The sequence below is a fragment of the Medicago sativa genome, chromosome 4 (genome assembly GCF_051527215.1).
Source record: "Medicago sativa cultivar Bolivia chromosome 4, Bolivia_mono, whole genome shotgun sequence".
Classification (NCBI taxonomy): domain Eukaryota; kingdom Viridiplantae; phylum Streptophyta; class Magnoliopsida; order Fabales; family Fabaceae; genus Medicago; species Medicago sativa.
The window spans coordinates 92109325-92128600 of NC_140752.1; the positions used below are offsets into that span (position 1 = coordinate 92109325).

Here is a 19276-nt window from a genome sequence, read left to right on the forward strand (position 1 = left end):
AGGATGTGATGAAGTATTTCAATAACCCCCCCAATCATTTCTTAAAGAAAAATCATTTGACTCTCACGGGCACAAAAAGTGGCATATAACTAGACTAAATAATTATTCTAAAACAATAGGTACTGACTTTACAATATTTATTTACCAAAAAGACGTACAATATACTTAACTAATTGATTGTATTTGAATGTATGCAACATACAACCATCAATCTATATATTTATCTATATGCTACACAGACAATTTAGTAGCTGACATTTCATCAATATAGAAAAAAATACAAACCAGGGCAAATGCATCAAGGTCATTAGAGTTGAATTGCTTCAAAGATGTAAGAACAGCCATTCGGAATCCTCTGACAGTCTCAGCAGTGCCTGTGTTCGTGTCTGCAGCAGCAGAATACTTCTGAAGAAGAAGATCCAATTGACCATTTTCTATAAGAATGCCAAGAATGAAATTGAGAGCGTGAAAATTTCCAACTCCAGTTATCAGGCGAGCCAAGCACGGGAAATCACCCTCCAACACATAAGCATCAACCCTAGTTGCAGCAAGGGCCACAAGAACATCAACTCCATCAAGGCAAGCGGATGATTTGTAGAAGTGATGGGACAGAATAAGAAGCTCAACCTGAAAATGCCAATTTCACACGGCAGGAACATTGTCAGCTCAAGACAAAAAGGAAAAGATTCAACCAGAATCAATAAGATACATTCTCAACTAGTATTTCTCTAATCCAATCCCCAAGGGTTGGCCTGGTGGCGAAGGCTTGGGACCTAGGAGTGTGCTCCTCTCTAGGTCTCAGGTTTGAAGCCCCCAGTTGCCAATAATTCCTGTGTTGGGCCGGTCCATACAGAGCTTTGCTCTGACTTCAATTGGGCCCCTCGCTAGTGGACGGTGGGATTTGGTCCCCCGGATTAGTCGGTCCTTGAGCAGGATACCGAGTTTAAAAAATAAAATAAAAACTTCTTATCCAAATTATAGCTTCTGATTAATTATCCTTTAAAAAGACATGGCAGCGTACAACAGCAGCGGAAGAAAGGGGTATATCGGTTCTCAAGTTGTAATTGGATAAGGAGGAGTAAATCTTATAAATTGAATCTTGCAAGAATTGTAAGAACGCAAAGTTTAAGGTGTAATAAGTTGTCTTCTAATTCTCAACATTCATGTAAAACTTGATAATTTAAATTCACTTCTCCTGCTCTTAAAATAAACTAGTTCACTTGATATGTTCTCTCGATCTCTACACACAGTTTTCTATTATGTCTACAACTGAAATTCTACCAAACACGAGCTAATTTGGTCAAGTGCATTGACTGGATGGTGGCTTAACAACCTGTCCTTTTCCTTTCAGAAAAACTTGCAAGTCTATCAACCAATTAATACATGTCCCAAGTCCTTGGACTGGTGATATTATGTAGCAATTTGAAATATTTGCTACACTTTGGCGCTTAAGTGGAAAAATCTAGGACAATTCATTAGTTACAAATAGAAGGTTATAAATGTTTGTAAATGTTTCAACAAAGACCAAGGGAAACTATAAGTCAAACTATTAAAAAATATTGGCAAAATTACACAACTCGTCCCTTAACTTAAATTCAGGTAACACTTTTGTTCTTTATCTTTTTTTTGTCCCGATTTAGTCCTTTATGTTATAAAATGATAATATCTTATCATTTTTTATGAGATTTTTTCAATAAAATATGATTTTTTAGGTTTGTATGATGAAGATTTGGGTTTGTTTATGAGTTTGATGAATTTTTTGAGTTTTTGATTATTATTTTTTGATAAAAAAGGATAACTATGTTGATATTTTATAACATAAAAGACTAAATCGGGACAAAAAAAAAATAAAGGACAAAAGTGTTACCTAAAATTAAGGGATGAATCGTGTAATTTTGCCAAAAATATTTGGAGTTCAACAGTTTATTTTTATAAATATTGTTGGTTGTTGTTCTCTTTGTAGGTATTCTACATTCTTTCTTTGCTCTATTTTCTTCATTTTCTGCTCTATTTTTACGTATTCTGTTTTATTCTCTTTTCAATATTTGCTTCATTTTTTAAATCTTTTAAATCCTGTTTTAATTCCTGCTGTTTTTAAATTATTTTAATTCTATTTTTTAAATTGTCTCAATTTGTTTTTTATTTGTTTATCCTTTTCCTGCCTTTGCTTTTGTTTTTTGTCCATTCATGTTACTATTATAGTTCTGTAGACAGTGTCTGAAGAACAAGTTTCCTCATAAAAGTTAAGGGTTGCTATCTAGTGCTAACAGAAAAGGCCCAGGATGAAAATTTCTCCATCCAGTTCAAGGAGATACAAACATGAAACACCACTCCTTGTAGTTCTTTTGAAGTCTTGAATTTGTAGAGAAGTGGTTGTTAATTGTTTATAACAGAGACTAATGATATTTTCTATTAATTAGGTCTATGGTTCTTGACACATATTGACAGTCTTTAGGATTTTTAATCATTTCTGCAGTTTTTTTGGTGTATTTAAAATTTTCTCGCCATGCTTCCACAATAGGCCATTACACTATCCACAATATGTATATGACGGGTTTTTTTGCTTGCTGCCATAATCTACCAGACTATCGACAACACTGGTAATATTCTTGTGTCTTAATAAATTTCTTCTTAAAAAAAAGAAGAGTAAAGGGAACCACAGTTAACTGTTGACTACATTTATCATCATCTCAGATAACGTAATTATAATTTTCTCAACAGAACCATTTCTGAAGATAGTGAAAAAAAAAATGTGAGTGACAAACATCAGCATGGTACCTCACAGGCATGTGGTATTTCTTGTCCAGTTATCACCAAACGCATTAAAGCATGCCCGATCTCTGGTTCAGAGGGACAAAGCTCTGCCCACTTCAAGAAGTCTGAAAATCTCCATAGCAAGGGAGCAGGGCCTTCCTCTTTTTGTGAATCAATATATCCTCCCCGATGCGCAGCCAACACACCCTGTACAATATAAATATTTAATCAGCAATAAGTCATGAATCCTTATCTACTTCACAAACTTATATTATATCTAAACAGAGTTGTTTGACACAATCTCTTCATAACTGGCTAGAGATGTAAATTAAAAAACTGTAAATCATAATGATATCAATTCACAAATCCAGGTTAACTTCTTCATTATATAGATGGGAACCAACACACCCACAAAAATCCATCTAATGATTAGGATCCACCAATTTCCATACACCAACCATAGCAAAAACATCATCATCAACTAGAATCATAATAATAAAAATGAATCAAACCTTCAAGAAAGATTCTGCAAGTATTTGAGCAATACTAGCAGCTGGCATTGGATGAGTCTGCACCAGAAATTTTGCCTCCTCGAAGGACTCTTGTGCTTTAAGAGAAAGCAGCTGTAGTAGCTCAATTGGTTGCTTGTCGAAGGCCTCATGAAACGAGAGGCCTAAGGTGTTTGCAGCTTTTATGACCGCTATTATTCTCTTACATAGCCCACGCCCACTGCCTTCGGTAAAAATGACCACCAACCTCTCCAAAACCTAGCATTTTGAGCCAACATTTCACCACATTGTACACATCATCAATGGAAAAAATATCAGAGATGGGGGAGGGAAGGTTTGGACAATTACCTGGAGTGGGTCAGCATGGCGCTTATCATTCAGTAAACCATATGTCTGCAGAAGTGAATGTACCTCCTCATCAAGCATCGACACTGATACATTGCTAGGAGGAGTTGACATAGAGGCAAGCTTCAAGGCTGCATCCACAAGTTTAAACTCAGATGGTATTTGCCCAGGGGAGAATTTGTATTGTAGTTGCTTGGCAGCAGTGATTTGCCCAAATTCCAATAAAGAAAGAACGGCCCTTTCCAGCTCTGCTGCTCCAACCCTCTCCTCCCACCTAGAAAAAGACATTTCCACTTTCAAGTTTTCTTCCTGTAACTGCACCTCATTTTTGAAACTGATAGTATTGGAGCTATCGTCGGTATCTGCACTTTTTTCTACGGATTCAAGAGCTGGGCGTCTCAATGCCACATATCCTTTGGCCCTTCGTTTTGGCTTTGTACCCCCACCAAAAGAAGTTGAAAGACCAGCATCCACCACTTGATTCCTGTGAGAGATTTGGTTGTTTTCCCTGGGCTCATATTTTTCTACAGTTCTATTCTTCATTGTATTTATATGATTATCCATCTTAGCTATTATACTTGCAGTTCGGTCAATAATACTGGAGTCGTTCTTGATAGCATTCTCCCCGATAGAAAAGGTAAAATTGAAGTCTCCTTCACTCTTCACCTGAGTCTCAGACTCAACTGCCAAGAGCCATACTTTGGTTTCAATTTCACGAAGAAGTTGCAACGGACAGACGCTGAAAAATTCAGCAACAAGATCAGCAAAGATATTTAATTAAAGTTGAAAATAGAAAGTAATCCTCAAATATGTTCCATACGGGTTGGAAAGACTAATCATCCCACTCAGCCATTGCAGAGAAAGCAATAAAAGTTCATGAAGCTCCCTTGCAGGAAGATCTTTCTCCACAGCTTCGGCATGTTTAAGAAAAAATAACCCAGCCTGCATTCATTACGGTGGAATAAACTTATAGCATAAAACAACACAGGATAATTCTTTAGCTGAACACTGACTATACCAGAAAGTAGAAATCAGACATACTTGAAGAGAAGGAAAGGAATATCTGATGAATAGTGTGTGGCAGTGGCTCCATAAAGCAACCCTCTCTTCTGGCACATCCCAAAGAAATTCCTTCCATTCAGTTACCATAGATTCAGCCTAGCATTTGTGGAAGAGGCAGAGAGATGAGGGGATAGTGTTCATGAGAAATATAAAAAACTATAACCAAAAAAGCTAAATGTCAGAAAGAAAAAAATGTATGATGGCAAAGAAAAATTATATAACTCAATATACGACAGAATTTATATAACTTTTTTAAGATCTCCAATGTGCTTATTAAACAGTAAAACTCGTAAACAAGAATTCATCATTCTCAATACAAGTGATATTGAGATATTGACCATCCATTTGATTAAATAAAATAATGATCATCTACACCAAAATTTATTTAGACAGCATCATTACAGTACGAGTAATTGAACTTAACAAATCATTAGACAGTTCTGTGCAAGGTAACTGAATCACATATAGATGTAGTGATTAAACAATATAGAATATAGCAGTACAGCATAGCTCAAGCTACACAGTTGGTAGCTTTGTGACAGCTGTAACTAACTCACTAGAGTTGTAGGATAAAACACTGTTAGTGCAGGATAAGGCTCAGCTATATATAGCTGTTGGCACTCATTTGTAACAGATTCTGAACAGATTCAATACAATACAACAGAATTTCTCAACTATGTTTTCTCTCCTTTTCCCTTTCTAATAAGCAATACTATTTTAAATGTAAAATGACAAAAAAAACTACTCAAACCCCCTATATTTTGCAGTTTCAAATATAGTCTCATCATTGATTTAATATCCACTGATGTATAATTAACTAGTCTAGTATGATGTTTGATGGACCAAAACTTATATTATTCAGATACGAGACAATATGAAGAGCAGTCAGATGAAAATCTGTACTAATATAACAAAATGAAATAAAGAAAAAACTAACTAAATTAGCTATAAAGGAGTTCTACTGTTACTTCGGTATAACCATTCAATTAATTGAGGTTCAAATCTAGATATAGACATAGTCTATAACAACGACTCCATTTCACAAACAGGTTGACAAACTTAAATACTACCTGAGATTCAGTAACATGATGCATAGCAGATTTCCAGGGTGCACCGCTGGCCTCCAACTGCTTGGCCCAATTCCTTGCTTGCTCCCAGTGCCTATTTTTTTCTAGAGCAGACAAGAGTGAAGCATCATCCCAATTTTCTTTACCTAAATGCAACTCATTGTCTTTACGAAGTAGAGGCTCTGCTAAATTAATTTTCCAATAAAGCCTTCGATAGTATGCCGCTGCATTTCCACCATCACCAAAGTCTGTGGCAGCAAGAAGTTGCAGCAAGCATCTTTTCTCATAAGGAGAAGGGCAGGTTGAAAGCACAGCATCAGCAGCTGTAGCAGCAGTAGAACTAATCCATGATGTCCCAATTTGCCCCTCTCTTCCTAAATTTGCATGTATGTGCGTCGGTTCTTCCTTAATTCGAGCAGAAAAGGAGCCCAAATGTGCAGAAGCTTCTGAGAGGCGCATTTGTGAAAATGCCTAGAGGAAAAAGAAAATTCAAAATTGGAGGGTTTTTATATTTAAAAATTAAGGCTAAAATCAAATAGAAAAAGCACCACAAATTTATCAGGTTGATATCAATATTGCACCAGAGACATTATAATCCATGCACAGATTTGGTTAAAAATACACTTTCAGATTGGTAAAAAAATATTTCCATGGAAATATCATAAAAATAGTTCACAACAAACAACACATACTTACAGGTTTGAACTGACTTGATGAAAGTGACTGACTCTGTTCTTAACAAGAATTCAGTTCGATCAAATATTCAATACAGAAGAATCCTCAACAAACTAACCATCATGGCAGGGAATTCTCATAGAAAAAATGGTCAAAGATGTGCATTTTAGATGGTCAAAGAAAAAATGTTGAGGAAATATTTATGCAATTTAGATGTGCATTTTAAATGGTCGAAGAAAAAAGGTTGAGGGAATATTATGCAAAAACATTCGGTCAATTTTGATTGCGTAGAGTAGGCTTTATTTAGTCTACAGCATCAAGAAAGTGCCCAAAGTTCCACAGTTCAAACCTAGAAGCAAAATATGAATGTGAAGATTCTGAATGAAGCTTGAGACTCTTACCATGCTATATAAAAGGTGACCATCAATCCTAGACGTAAAATATGATTTTACTTTGTTTCTGTTAGCTTCTTATCTTTAGATTATCTCATAGAATTAGCTTCTTACCTTTAGACAATCTCTTGATATTAGTTTCTTATTTCTTAGTTATTGTTATGATTTGTTTTCCTATTTAATTAGGATTTGGATCCCTGTATTAGTATAAATAACAGTTAGTGTTTAGTCTTATTGCATCATCAAATATATCTGTCAGATATGGTATGTAAATAAGTAGACGTGGTTCGATATTAATATATATATATATATATATATATATATATATATAGAGAGAGAGAGAGAGAGAGAGAGAGAGAGAGAGAGTCAGGATCCGTTGACACCAGGTGTAAGTCAAATGACTTACACCAAATCTCAACCGTTAATTTTAATTGATCGTACGGTTTAAATTATAACAACAAAAGGAACTCATAAAACATACCGCAGCAGATCCAAGATCTGGTTCAATTTATTTTATTTTTTTATCAACGAAAATCCTTACAATCTCGGAATCACTAATTGCCTAATAATATGAAACATCAAACAATCCAGCAAACCTCGATTGTGTATTGTGGATTCTACACAACTAATTGTTCTGGGATTTATATTTTGAAGGCAGATTCGTGGAACCTTAAATACGTATAATTTGATCTCATATTTTGAAGGCCAATTCAAATTAATTTGTGGAACCTTCCATCATTGACATGAAATTAGAAAATAAAGATGCAGATTCGTGAATCTTTAATTGGCCAAAAAACAATACCTCAATTTACAGTTTGGAGGCAACAATGGTGGCTTGGATTTTAACTTTCAGGAATTAGGTTTCGGTAACAGCTAAACGTAGAGAAAAAGAGAGAAATGCATGTGTATCAGTATTGATTTGTTTTTTAATTTGATAGATTGGATATTATAGACCATTCGATTGATTTGATCCAGTGGTTGAGATTTGGTGCAAGTCACAACACTTACACCTGGTGTCAACGGATCCTGCCTCATATAGATATATATATATATATATATATATATATATATATATATATATATATATATATATATATATATATATATATATGGGGGCTGTTAACTTGCACCCACCTAAAAACACTAAGGTGCAAGTTAACAAGCTGCACCTACTAGTCTTTTACAAAAATACCCACTTACTAATATTCAAATCAGTTTTAAGTAGAAGGGTAATGCTGTAAATTCAACTTAATTAATTAAAAACAGAAACATAAACCTCCTTCACACCAAAACACACATGTCGTGTTGTTCTAGGTTCTATTTCCCCAATCACCTTCAACAACCGATTGCAAAAGCCAGGGCAGTGTAGTTTTTTTCCATAACAATAATTAAATCATCTCATAGTTTAGAAAAATTATAATCGAATAATCGCAATTAACAAATTATCAATTAAATTATCATTCCCTAAAAAAAAATCAATTAAATCATCACAATTATTAAATTACATCAGTGCAGTTCAACGTTAGTGACTTTTTCCATAAAAAAAAAAAAGAACAAAAAAAGTTAGTAGCTTTTAAGCATGTATGGCAGGCTAATTGAAACATTGCTAGCGCACAAATAGGAAACGGTTAGCTTGTTTTATTTAAAATAATTTACAAAAATATCAATTTACAAAAATATCCCTTGTCTAATATTTGTTTATAATAGAAAAACATGGGTGTTTTGGTAAATCACTAGTAGGTGCAGCTTGTTAACTTGCACCTTTAGTGTTTTTAGGTGGGTGCAAGTTAGCAGCCCCCTATATATATATATATATATATATAGGGGGCTGCTAACTTGCACCCACCTAAAAACACTAAAGGTGCAAGTTAACAAGCTGCACCCACTTATAATTTACTAAAACACCCTTTTGTTTATATTCTAATTATTTTAAATAGAAGGGCAATTTTGTAACTAGGTTAAAAAAGATCCTTAAAAAACGAAACAAGAAAGACAATGACATGCTTAAGGTACAAAACATGTAACAAAGACAAACTTTTAAGGAAACAATATTTGGAATGATGAAAGTGGGTGTAAATTAGTGAAGGTTGCTAACTTGCACCTTAATAATACTTATAAAAATGAGTGTAAATAATCAAGTGGGTGTAGGTTGCTAACTTGCACCTTAATAATTTTAGGTGGGTGTAGCTTGCTAACTTGCACCTTAGTGTTTTTACGTGGGTGTAAGTTAGCAGCCCCCATATATATATATATATATATATATATATATATATATATATATATATATATATATATATATATCTGTGTGGGGAATGCTACTACACACGCAGTCAAAAATTAGGTGTGTATTAGCAAGGTACACCTTTTATGTTTTGACAAAGATACCCAAACATTCCTTTTAAAACTGGTAAAATTGAATGGGTATTAAGGTGATTCAAGTTGTTATATTTTGTTTCTCTCTCACAATAAATGAATCTTCTTTGTGAACTAAACTTTCCGTCTTTCATGGCTTCGTATCATTTCCTTTGCCTAGTTTTATACAATAATAGTTGAAATCAATAAATCTCATTGCTCACGCCCTTTTGATTTGGAAGCATCTAGACTCTTATTATTTTTTACTCTATTCAACAGTGTTATTCCCAATTTAAAAAATAAAATAAAATGGAGGGTTAAATATGTTTTTGGTCCCTATAAATATACCATCTTTTCGTTTTAGTCCCTTTAAAATTTTCCTTCAACTTTTAGTCCCTATAAAATTTTCAATCTTCACTTTTGGTCCCGCTTTTAAAGTAAACTCATGTAGAATTTATATTTTTTAATAAAATTTTGCAGAAAAGTTCATAATATTATAAGAATGTCTCCCAAAAAAAAATTATAATTTTTTAACAAAACATGAATTTAATATGAATTTTTATATTTTTTACGGTTAAAAATTCATATTTAATTTATGTTTTGTTAAAAAATTCTAATTTTTTTTTACAATATTCTACACATTTATGCACAATTTCATTAAAAAATACAAATATTAACTTAAAAATAGGGACCAAAAGTAGTGATTGAAAATTTTATAGGGACTAAAAGTTGAAGAAAAATTTTAGAGGGACTAAAACGAAAATTGGTATATTTATAGGGACCAAAAACATATTTAACCCTAAAATAAACTTGCGATATTTTTCTTGATAGTTCCATCACATCCTCTTTTTTTTATCGGAAGTTCCATTGCTAAATGCTAATACTCACCTTCTAATTTTTGAATGGATATATATATCATAAGACAGCGCAGTTGTTTACGACATATTCTCTCAGCCACTGTTATCGTTTTCTCTTTCTTAACATGGTATCGGAGCCCATGTATACAATACAAAAAATCAAATTTGTTGTCTACGATACTAACCTATGATTAAAAAGTAGTACAAACAAATCTCAACAATCTCATGTATATAATAAAGAGCCAGGTGTATTTTCAGTTAGTTGCCATACCTGAAGAGCACGGATGAATGGCAGCAAGGGGCATGATGGAAGGAACATCTCAAACGCCCTTAGCAAAGGCAAAAACAATTGCTGTTCACAAAGCACTGCAACCATCTTGGAAAGAGAAGCAGGCCCTTCATCGGAAACATATGCAGCGTTAACAGATCCACAATTCTCTGCTGTTATTTCATCCTCTATAGTTTTACCTTGAGAATCAAATATTCTTTCTTTTATAGAAGTATTTGAAATGTCAGACATTGCAGAAGCAGAGGAGTCTAGTGAAATAGGAGTTATTAACCGTCGACGTTTAGGACTTTGCCTATTATAATGAAATGTGAGCACTCTGTCACCTACAGGAAGGGCATTAGTTGCATTTACAGCCGCTCCAACATTGTCGGCAATCTGAGAAGCAATATCGTTCACCTTGATTGATGAAGTTTCTCTGTCCAAAACATAAAAGGCAATGAGCTTCAACCATTGAAGTAAGTCACACATGTTTGAATTGAGTGTGTGTGGATCAGTTAGCACTTATTTAAGACTTTAATACTTGGAGCTTACAACAACTCATCATATTCAATTCAACCATTGAATTAGACAACCAACCACATTCCTACTAGGAGTCAATTAGAAAATGTTGCTCTTGTGGTTGTCATACAGAATTTTAAAAAAATTGGACACCTATATAATTATGGAATCAAACAATAACAAAAAAATATATGTACTTCACATTAGTTTCAATATGAGCAGATGCAATATAAACAATTTCAGATTGATGTAAAATTTTCTAAGCATAATATTCATGATCGAAATTATAAATTGGCAGTAGATTTTGTGAGAAACTGGTCATATGAAAATATTATCCCAGCTGCTGTCAAATTTAATTTCACCAATGATGTTACGGATTATCCTAAAATATAAATAGAAAGACTGGTTTTGACTAAATGTCACATCAGACTGCTTTAATACCCAATGTAAATCAAATCACGTAAGACCGCAGGCCCTTCACAATAGAAATGGCTTAATATATCAAACAATAAAAAGAGAGCATAACCTGAATACGATTATGACATCGTCATTTCAAGGCAGTTACAATTACCTTGCTGCAGTAATTTCCAACCAAACTGTCAGACATGATAATGGAGAGACATCAAGGAAACATGAAGCAACCATTGCCAATATTGACCAAGACAACTCTTTTGCTTTCATCAAGAGAGCCTCTCCTGGGCATTTTTGCTTTTCACACACTGCTAATATTTGGAAGAGTTCAACTGGAACACATATGTTTTCATCAGGAAAAGATGTTGGATTGGTTTTCTCCGGTGTGTCCAAGAACGATGCAGAGCCTGCCTTTTTCTTCGATTGCATTCCTCTCAAAACTGTCAACATATGAAGTCTGAGACGTGGATCACTGAACTCCTTTGATGCCTAGAATTCATAATCACAAAAATAATAGAAGAAATTTCATTTCAACAGAACTTGCACAATTTAAACTTTGAGTTAGAATAGGATACAAGACTTACCACTTGGACTACTGTATCATATGGATATCCTCCAATCTGGGCTTCAGACAAAAATTCAATCTGACAGGAACCAAAATATTGTTAGTTTATTAGTTGAGGAATTAATAGAAGTAATAAGAAAAGTAGAAACATACCCAGTCACTGTCTCTAGCTAATACACAAAGGTACTTTGTACTTAAGGGAAGCTGGTGCAGCCTACAAAAATTTGTTACCAATGACCAGTGCTGGCTGGAAACCTTTCGGTGAGATCTTAACTCATTTCCATCACCATTTCCACTTAATATCCATGACCCATAGGTATTTCCATCAACATACGGTGGAAGGCTTGCCTTTTCCAAATGGTGTAAGACAAGAAGAAGAGCTCGCGAAGGCTGTTTACTTGGAGTTGGAGCTTCCACTTCTGAAGCAATTACAAGAGAATCCTTGTGCAAATACTCATCAGCTAGAGCTCGAGCAAGAGATTCTGTTACATCACTTTCATGGGATATTGCATGAAACACAGATCCATTAGGCGATAATTGCTTGATATTTTCACTAGTTTCACTTGATTTATAGAAAGAAGATATCCGTTTTAGCACAGCAATGTCAATGCGCATTTTGCTGGCAGATAAACCACATAACTCCAGAAGAAAAGCACAGGATGCAGCAAGCATAGAATCCTCGAAATGCAAAATTGCAGTCGACAAAACCTGAAAACTCAATCACAAAGCTCTCTCACACTACCATTCAAAATTTCTGAGTGTTTTCTATCAGGCATTTGTAATATAAAAAAAATATAAAACCAGCCAAAGAGCCTATGATGTTACATATCAGGAAGCAATAAAAGGATGTCCAGCATTAAAACCAAAACAAATTCTACGATGGAACATAGAGCTGATTAAATACCAAGCAAAAAGTCAAGGGAAATGCTAACATGTGCCCTTAAGGCACATGTTAGCATGACCCAGGTATAAATTCATTGATGCCCCTTAACTGAACAGCTTAATCTTTTAGCTTCAATTGGATCTTCAATGGTTTGAAAGCTTTGATGGCCAAGTGATCAGAAGCTTGATCCTTTACAAACTTAATCCCCAAAATTCAATTAAATTGTAGTGCAAAGTAAATTGGCTTGGTGTGCTGTCCAAGCTAAAATTCCAAAAATCACTTGCACGGACATGTTAGAGACATAAAACCATTCATAATGACATTATGTAACATCTTTAAACTCTTAAATTAAATTGGTTCCTGACAAACAACATTTGGAAGTGTGGCTTGAAAGTAATATCATTATGACTCATTACCGATTCTGAAATTTATCATCAAGTGAAGATTTTTATCAGGTAACAAACAAAGCATTACTAAACATTTGCACTAAGTGCACTGGTTTGTTTCATTTATCTCTCATTTTAAGTGTGTAACCAGACAATCCAGAAATAAAGAAAAACTCACAGATGAAAGTAGAGTATCTTCGCCTTCTCCTAGTGGTGAAAGAAGTTTCTGAACATCTGATTGAATGTTAGATTGCCCATGAGACGAATTACTGCCGTCCCTTTCTGATTTCAGATTTTGAACTCTATGGCCAAGAATTTGGTTAAAAGCTGCCAACGCTCGTCCACGATGCAAATGATGCTCCAGTCCAAATCCATTTTCCTAAAAAATCAATTTGCATTTCACACATACAGTATATATGGTACATGGATAATACGGGTTGTCCAATAACAAATTCAGGATAGACTCTAATACCATTTTAGTTTTTAGGTCAACCATAATCCTATAAAATCAGATTATAAGGTGAGGATTGTCTAGACTTTATAAGCTCTATTTGCGTCTTATCTCCAACAAATATGACTTGGATTTTTCCCAAATCCCAATATGTATTATCTTGCACTTGGGCAACCCTCGCTATTGATGCTTCTATGCATCCTCTGCGCGCTTGTCCAAACCACCCACCACAAGTGTCTACCATTTTTCTACAATGGGAGCTACCACCTTTCTCTCTACTAATTGTATCCCGAACCCTATATGTCATGTTTGACCACTCATCTGTCTTAACAATCTAATCTCTGCAACACTAAGTTTACTTTATCGTTAGATCAGTACTGCCCAACATTTAGTCTCATTTAACATAGCAGGTCAAGGTAAGACTTTCCTTCAAGCTAGACTGGTGCTTTTATATCACAGATCACACCAGAAATATCTCCATTTCATCCACCCTACTTATATGGTTAACAAAACAAAAAATAGCAATTATATTAAATATACATACTTCAAGTAAAGGACTATGTAGTTCTTCTTCAATGTGTCGTTGGATAGTTGCCTCCCAGGAGACTGCACTTATCTCGGTATGCAAATCAGCACTTTCAAATAAGTCTATATCTCTGTGTAGCAAAGTTTCCCCCATAGGGAACGCTGAAAATGATTGACAACCAAGAGGACCCTGTAATATAAAGAAAACTACATAACTTGGATAGCATATACATGCAATGTATCTGCAGTAGCATGCAAACTACATGATAGATTAAGATATTTATAAAACAACAAAAAGAGAGAAGAAAAGGTCAGTGATGGAGCTGTCCTAACATGACATAAAAACAAAAAGTATTTTAAAAAGAATCAATATCAGATAGGAATAAAATTGAATGAAAATCAATAAGACAAAACTGTAGAGAAAAGGCAGCAATCGTATCCAGTCACTCAAAATAGAGAGCAAAACAGACCTGGACATAAAGCTGTATCAATCTTCGAACTGGCTTAGAAAACCAGCATGGAAGCATTTGTAGAAGTGAAGTATCACGTCCGGTAGACAAGAAAATGTCATCGCGCCAACTAAGATAGTCTAATAAAGCTGCATTTCCAAATTGTGATAGACGGGAAATTTGATGCAAGGAAGAAAAAAAAGTGGAGTTAGTTAAGTGCAAATATGAAGTAGGAGTGTAGACGGAAGAGTCACCCAACAAATGCGGCTAATAGCTAACCAGTTTTTGCTTTGGGGACCAACAAACACATTGTATCTTGACCAAGACATGCTCCAACAAGCGTGCGCCACAATGTAGGAAACCTTTGCAGAGTCGGCCTAAGGTTCTCCAAGGTGCACTGGGCAGAGGAATTACTGTGCCTATTTACACCACCACTATTTAAGCAGCTTTCAATGGGGACAGAAGCATGCATCAGGGTTGCTAGAGCTGCCATTTCTCCCCCTCCTTCAGCAATGTCATCAACAGTTCGAATTATTTCATCCAACTCCAGAACACCGAGGTCGCTTCTAGGAGCTAAATCATGTGACATAATTGAACGAGCATTGGCAAGTGAGGCCTTGTATTCACACCCCTTAACTCTAGATAAGAGCAGCCATCTTGCCCATTCACAATCTATCTGTTGATATACAACAATGATGAACAAAAAAACAAATATCAGTACATAACAAGAAATTTCACCAATAAAGACAAACCTTAAGGGTGTGTTTGTTTCAAGGTTTCACAAAGATTCTTGGAAGCGTGGGATTGAAAACGTAACATTCTCATGTTTGGTACAAGCATATAAAAAGCATTCCCGGGTATTATTTATTCTGATTAAAATTTACACATTAGTTCTCAATTTTATATTTCCATGTTCTACAGTGGGAATCTTGTGTTCCCATGGACATAGAGCACAACTAACAATAACTTCTCACTTCCTCTATTTATTTGTTCTATTTTTAGTTTTTATACTTTCAAACTGAATAAAATTTAAATAAGTTCCCAAGAATATCAAGCACTTACCAAACACAATTTTGGAAATAATATTGTTAAAGAGTCCCACATCGGTTGAAAGATGGCTTGAATAAGTGTTTATAAGTGGGGGCAATCCTCACCTCACAAGCTGGTTTTGTAGGGTTGTGTTAAGCCCAGCCACGAATTCTAAGATGGTATTAGGGCCTCTTCCAAGGTCCACTGGGCCACCTGCTATCAGGCCACCCACGATTTATATCCACGCACCAAGTCCAATAGTGTTGGGCGTGAAGGGGGATGTTAAAGAAGTGTGTGTAAGTGGGGGTGATCCTCACCTCACAAGCCGGTTTTGTGGGATTATGTTAGGCCCAACCACAATTTCTAAGATGGTATCAGAGCCTCCTCCAAGATCCGTTGGGCCACTTGCTATCATGTTTCCGCTACCGAGCCACCCACCATTTATATCCACGCACCTAGCCCAATGGTTTTGGGCATGAGGGTGTGGTAAAGAGTCCCACATCAGTTGAGAGATGGCCTAAATAAGTGTTTATAAGTGGGGAAAATCCTCGCCTCACAAGCTGATTTTGTGGGGTTGTGTTAGGACTAACCACAGATTCTAAGAAATATTTCTAGCAACATTATTCGTGGGCATATAATTCTATACCTTGAAAAAAACACCCCTAAATAGTAACATATACGGACAACACTATTCATTGTAAATAAAAGAGAAAAGTAAGAAGCACAATTATATGAAAGGCATTGTCAATAAATCGATAAATACACACACACATACAAATAGATGCTCACATAAAAAGCACACTTTTGGAAGCCTTAATTTTAAACATTAGGTACTACTACTAAGTAATCTAGCCTTATGTGACTCAACCGCTTGTCGATGCTTAATAGTATCATGATTTCAAATAATGAAAATCAAGTACAAACAATCAGAATAGATCAAACACATACATTAGTAACACACAATGGGTTCTTCAACAAACAAAAAAATAACACACAATGGACACAAAACTTACTGCCGATTCCTGTAATGCATAAAGTGAATCGATATCAAGGACCAAACGATGATGGTCAAGGTAGAGATCCAAAAGATTTGGCATGTTATATTGTGCACAGTGATGCACAAATATTTTATGCAAAGCTTGTACAGTTCCATCTCTAAGTAATGAAGTCTCATTGAGATCATCCTCCAACCTTACGTTATTTTTGCCAGATATGTAACCCGAACGAGCCAAAAGAGCTACCAATTCCATTGTCCCTTCCCAATATTCCCTCAAAAATATAAATCTTTTTGCAAGCTTTTCCTCCGCAAGCATCCTTATCCACCCAGAGAAAATATCAGGTGAAAACTTGTATATTTGGACATCTGGAACTTCCATGCATACAGAATCCAATTCTTCAATAGAGCATAAGAAATTTCCATAATTAGAAGACTTCACATCGCATCCTGAAGATGACTGTACAACATCCAAATTGAGTTGAAGGCTTCCAGCAGATAGGGCATATGCAGGCATTAAGTCTAACAATCTAAAGACTTCCTTCCAATGATTACGACATACATGATAGTCAAGTTCTGACTCCCACAGTAAAGAAATGTCTGAACGAAGAGATTGATTCAGTATCATCTGTACACACAGAGATGAACGATTAATGAAAAGAAAGTTATTATAGAAAAAATAAGTTTGTCCTCAAATAGTTGCAGAAATTGAATTAGTGACTAAAATCAGCAACGGTGACTGAATACATATAGAGGGAAGTAAATTATTGTCATAACTAAAGGTTAGAAACCCTTTGGTCTGATTTGAAGTTCAAACAAAACAATTAGATTTATCTAGGAAGACAAAATGCATATCAGATGCAATCTCCAAGATGGCATAATCACTTTAACTTCCAAACTCATCCAGTAGATCTGGTGTCCTGGTAAAAAAATCCAGTTATTAAGAATTCTCTTAATGAAACTTCACCTTCAACCATTTGTTCATTTAGTTAATGACAATAAAATATAAACCCCAGCATCCAGAATGCTCTTACAGGGAAGAAAATTAGCAGCCGTCGTTGAAATTCAGCAACAAATATGATATATCAACACTAGCATGTAGTAACAAGACAGAAAAACAACTAACCCGATCAACAGTTCTTTGATCCCAGGCATCAAACCAGACAGCAGCAGCAGCCCAATATCCAACATGACCATCATCATCATCACCATCAACTTCCAGAGCAGAGGAGTTTTCATTAATATTCATCCATGTATCTAAGACAACTCCATCAATCTCACCACATTCGATGACAAGACTATCAAATGAATGGTTATGCAAGAGCCTTAATCTATTTTCTACCGTTGAAACAGGGTCTGATGGACCAATGGTATCTTTCAGCCGGAGATGATATGTTTTCCAGAAGCCACTGCTTGGATAGAGACTCTACTCACACACATGCATACAGACAAATATGATTGCAAGTCTCAGCTCATGGAAATTTCTCTTTCATGTACTAAACATTGACCACAAAACAAAACAAACAAATTCCTCGTACCTCAATTAGTGAAATGTCTTTCAATATCTTCAACTCGTATGGTCCTAGATAACCATATCTTTTCATTTCCTCGGCAATCTGGGCTCGTAAGGATCTCCTTACAGTGCCAAACAAAAGTTGTTTGAGGCAATATTCAATATTCTCACCAAGTCTTTGAAGTGTTGCAACAGCAAGTTCAGTTTCACCCTGTATAATTGCATTGTCAGTCATATTATTTTCTTTGAGATTTGTTACATCTAAATAGAAAGTTGAATACAACACCTTCATAAATAAGTCATAAGCAACAGCTCTGCCAATATCACGAACTTCAGTAAAAGTATCATGAGGCCCTTTGTCAACAATGAAATCTTCCGATTGATGAAGATGCAGTTGAAGAACAGCCAAAGGGAGTCGACCAGAAAGCAGTGCATCTTTAACCACAGTCTTGAGGTCCAGATTACCCAACTTCCAGCGTGCCATCATCTCTCTTGGATTTTCTAGTGGCAAAACTTTCTTTTCCGAATGAGATAAGTTACCTAATTCCTCTGAGACCAATTTAGACTCGGAATCAACAGGAACAAGTGCAAGATTTTCATTATTGCCATCGCCTGATGTTGGTAAAGGAAAAGAAAGCTCATGTTGGCCCAACACATCCAACGACTCTAAATCTGATGGAAGAACTGCAAGTTGGGGTTCTTCGTGCAGCATCTCTATACTCATAATAGATGACTCTTCTCCGCTTTCAACCTGTAACTTTCAGCAATAAGATAACATTTAATATTCAGGAAAAACAATTGATCAGTTGTACATGTAGCATAATTGTGGAGCACCATACCAATCCTTGACTGGCCTTTTGGAATACTGTCCTATGCCTACATTGCAGATTTCGGATGATCTCCAAGAAATGAGCCAGCTCGGAAAGCTTTTGAGCAAAATCCACTTCAGTTTGTAGTTTCACTGGTTCAATTGGGGGAAGAGAAAGCAGTCTCGTCTTGTTCAAGCCCTCTGGTACACATGTGTAGTTTTTGTGTTGTAGTAACCCATACTTACGAAGCATTGTAGTCGCAAAGCAAGTAGCCAGTGTAAGAAGCCTAGATATCATAAGTTGGAATTAAAATTCCTTTCTGGAATGAAAAAACAATAAAGAGGATGCATGCTATCCACTGCTTTTTTTCATAAAAAACTTTCCCTTTTTTCTCCTTTAGATATCACCACGGAGAAAAGGATAAGGCACAATAAATCTAACAGAATATCAACAATCCAAGT

General features: G+C 35.4%; 1 protein-coding gene across 6 annotated transcripts in view; it reads right to left on the reverse strand.

The window, feature by feature from the left end:
- Positions 1-19276, reverse strand: part of LOC146933795 (spatacsin carboxy-terminus protein) — a 33283-nt gene that overhangs the window by 1391 nt on the left and 12616 nt on the right. For 3 of the 6 annotated variants that reach the window (XM_085705578.1, XM_085705581.1, XM_085705579.1), the window contains exons 6-25: positions 18846-19101; positions 18293-18757; positions 18032-18217; positions 17620-17919; positions 16513-17121; positions 14750-15146; positions 14492-14619; positions 14041-14211; positions 13224-13424; positions 11930-12484; positions 11796-11855; positions 11372-11700; positions 10285-10717; positions 5741-6208; positions 4650-4766; positions 4429-4550; positions 3612-4347; positions 3267-3521; positions 2779-2961; positions 286-627 (exon numbers count right to left, since the gene is read on the reverse strand). In XM_085705578.1, the coding sequence (XP_085561704.1) occupies positions 286-627; positions 2779-2961; positions 3267-3521; positions 3612-4347; positions 4429-4550; positions 4650-4766; positions 5741-6208; positions 10285-10717; positions 11372-11700; positions 11796-11855; positions 11930-12484; positions 13224-13424; positions 14041-14211; positions 14492-14619; positions 14750-15146; positions 16513-17121; positions 17620-17919; positions 18032-18217; positions 18293-18757; positions 18846-19101 (6313 nt within the window). Of the gene's footprint in view, positions 1-285; positions 628-2778; positions 2962-3266; positions 3522-3611; positions 4348-4428; positions 4551-4649; positions 4767-5740; positions 6209-10284; positions 10718-11371; positions 11701-11795; positions 11856-11929; positions 12485-13223; positions 13425-14040; positions 14212-14491; positions 14620-14749; positions 15147-16512; positions 17122-17619; positions 17920-18031; positions 18218-18292; positions 18764-18845; positions 19102-19276 lie in introns of all 6 variants that reach the window. The other 3 variants (XM_085705575.1, XM_085705577.1, XM_085705580.1) reach the window with 2 other exon arrangements.